The sequence below is a fragment of the Marmota flaviventris genome, chromosome 17, assembly GCF_047511675.1.
Source record: "Marmota flaviventris isolate mMarFla1 chromosome 17, mMarFla1.hap1, whole genome shotgun sequence".
In the NCBI taxonomy this organism is placed as follows: domain Eukaryota; kingdom Metazoa; phylum Chordata; class Mammalia; order Rodentia; family Sciuridae; genus Marmota; species Marmota flaviventris.
In genome coordinates, this window is record NC_092514.1 from 5,720,501 (window position 1) to 5,722,041 (window position 1,541).

Here is a 1,541-nt window from a genome sequence, read left to right on the forward strand (position 1 = left end):
ATGGAGAAACACAATCTCTCAGTGGTGCATGAGTTCATTCTGATGGGCATCACCTCACGCCCTGATCTGCAGGCTCCACTGTTTGGGCTGTTCCTCATCATCTACCTGGTCACAGTGCTGGGCAACTTGGGCATGATCATCCTCACCAAGGTGGACCACAGTCTACAAACACCCATGTACTTCTTTCTCAGAAACCTGGCTCTCACTGATCTTGGATACTCTACAGCTGTGGGCCCCAAAATGTTGGTGAATTTTGTTTCAGATAAAAATACAATTTCCTATTACTTTTGTGCTACCCAGCTAGCTTTCTTTCTTTTCTTCATTGGAAGTGAACTTTTTATTTTGTCTGCAATGGCCTATGACCGTTATGTGGCCATCTATAACCCTCTTCTCTACACTGTCATCATGTCACAAAAGGTTTGTCATGCCCTGGTGACAATCCCCTATCTCTACTGCTCATTTGTGTCTCTTCTAGTCACCTTAAAGATTTTTACCTTACCATTCTGTGGCTACAATATCATCAATCATTTCTACTGTGATTGTGTCCCCTTGATATCTTTGCTATGCTCAGATACTCTTGATGTTGAGCTAATAATCATGATCTTTGCAGCTTTTGATTTGATTTCCTCTCTTCTGTTTGTCCTTGTGTCCTACCTGCTCATCCTTCTAGCCATTCTCAGGATGAAGTCTGCTGAAGGCAGGCGCAAAGCTTTCTCCACCTGTGGATCCCACCTGACAGCGGTCACAGTGTTCTATGGGACTTTGATATTCATGTATGTGCAGCCCAAGTCCAGTCATTCCTTTAACAATGATAAAATGACTTCAATATTTTACACTCTGATTATCCCCATGCTGAATCCCTTGATCTACAGCTTGAGGAACAAAGATGTAAAACATGCCTTACAAAGCACATGGAAAAAGATCAGATATGTTATTTCTTAAAAGTTAAAGATAAAAGGAGTCCTACACATGAGGGCTAAAAATGACCTGGCTCTATTTTCCTGGAGAAACAAGAAAAGCACCAATGAGATCAGCATGGAATATAAGTAAAAACTTCTAAATGCTGAAAAAACTTTAGTGAACAACAAAAATTAAGTCTTTGCTTTCCTGGAGGGAGAAAGATGAATCGTAATCATAATAATGGAGTAAGTTCTAGAGTGAAGTAGAGTAAGTTTCAGGTCAACAAGCATCCATGGGGTAGCAGAGTAGCATGTTGTAGGAAAGTAAGAAAGATTTGTATTTACAGAAGAGGATTTGAAATAGTTCTATTCGATTCTAAATGAGTATGATAAACTTTCCTGAATCAATGTGTGTTTGTGTGAATTTCTCTTTTTGTGTGAGCACAATCTTTCCATTTTAGGTTGTGCACTTCCACAAGTATCAGCTAACTCACTGTACTGGATAATCTGAAGCATTTAGTGACATGAATGTATTCAGATGCTCCTATTCCACATGGGGATCTTGGACTCCTCTGTTTTCCTTAGTTCCTTTTTTCACAGACATGAGCTTAGGAGAGTCTATTAAATGTACATTTTTTTGAG

General features: G+C 39.6%; 1 protein-coding gene across 1 annotated transcript; it reads left to right on the forward strand.

Moving 5' to 3' along the window:
- On the forward strand, nt 1-942 carry LOC114081135 (olfactory receptor 8K3-like). Its single transcript, XM_027922716.2, has one exon. The coding sequence runs from the start codon at nt 1-3 to the stop codon at nt 940-942; it is 942 nt and encodes a 313-aa protein (XP_027778517.2).
- Nucleotides 943-1,541: the final 599 nt, after the last annotated feature.

Excerpts from the sequence above, each read along its gene's own strand:
- LOC114081135 (XM_027922716.2), top strand. The coding sequence starts at position 1 with ATGGAGAAACACAATCTCTCAGTGGTGCATGAGTTCATTCTGATGGGC.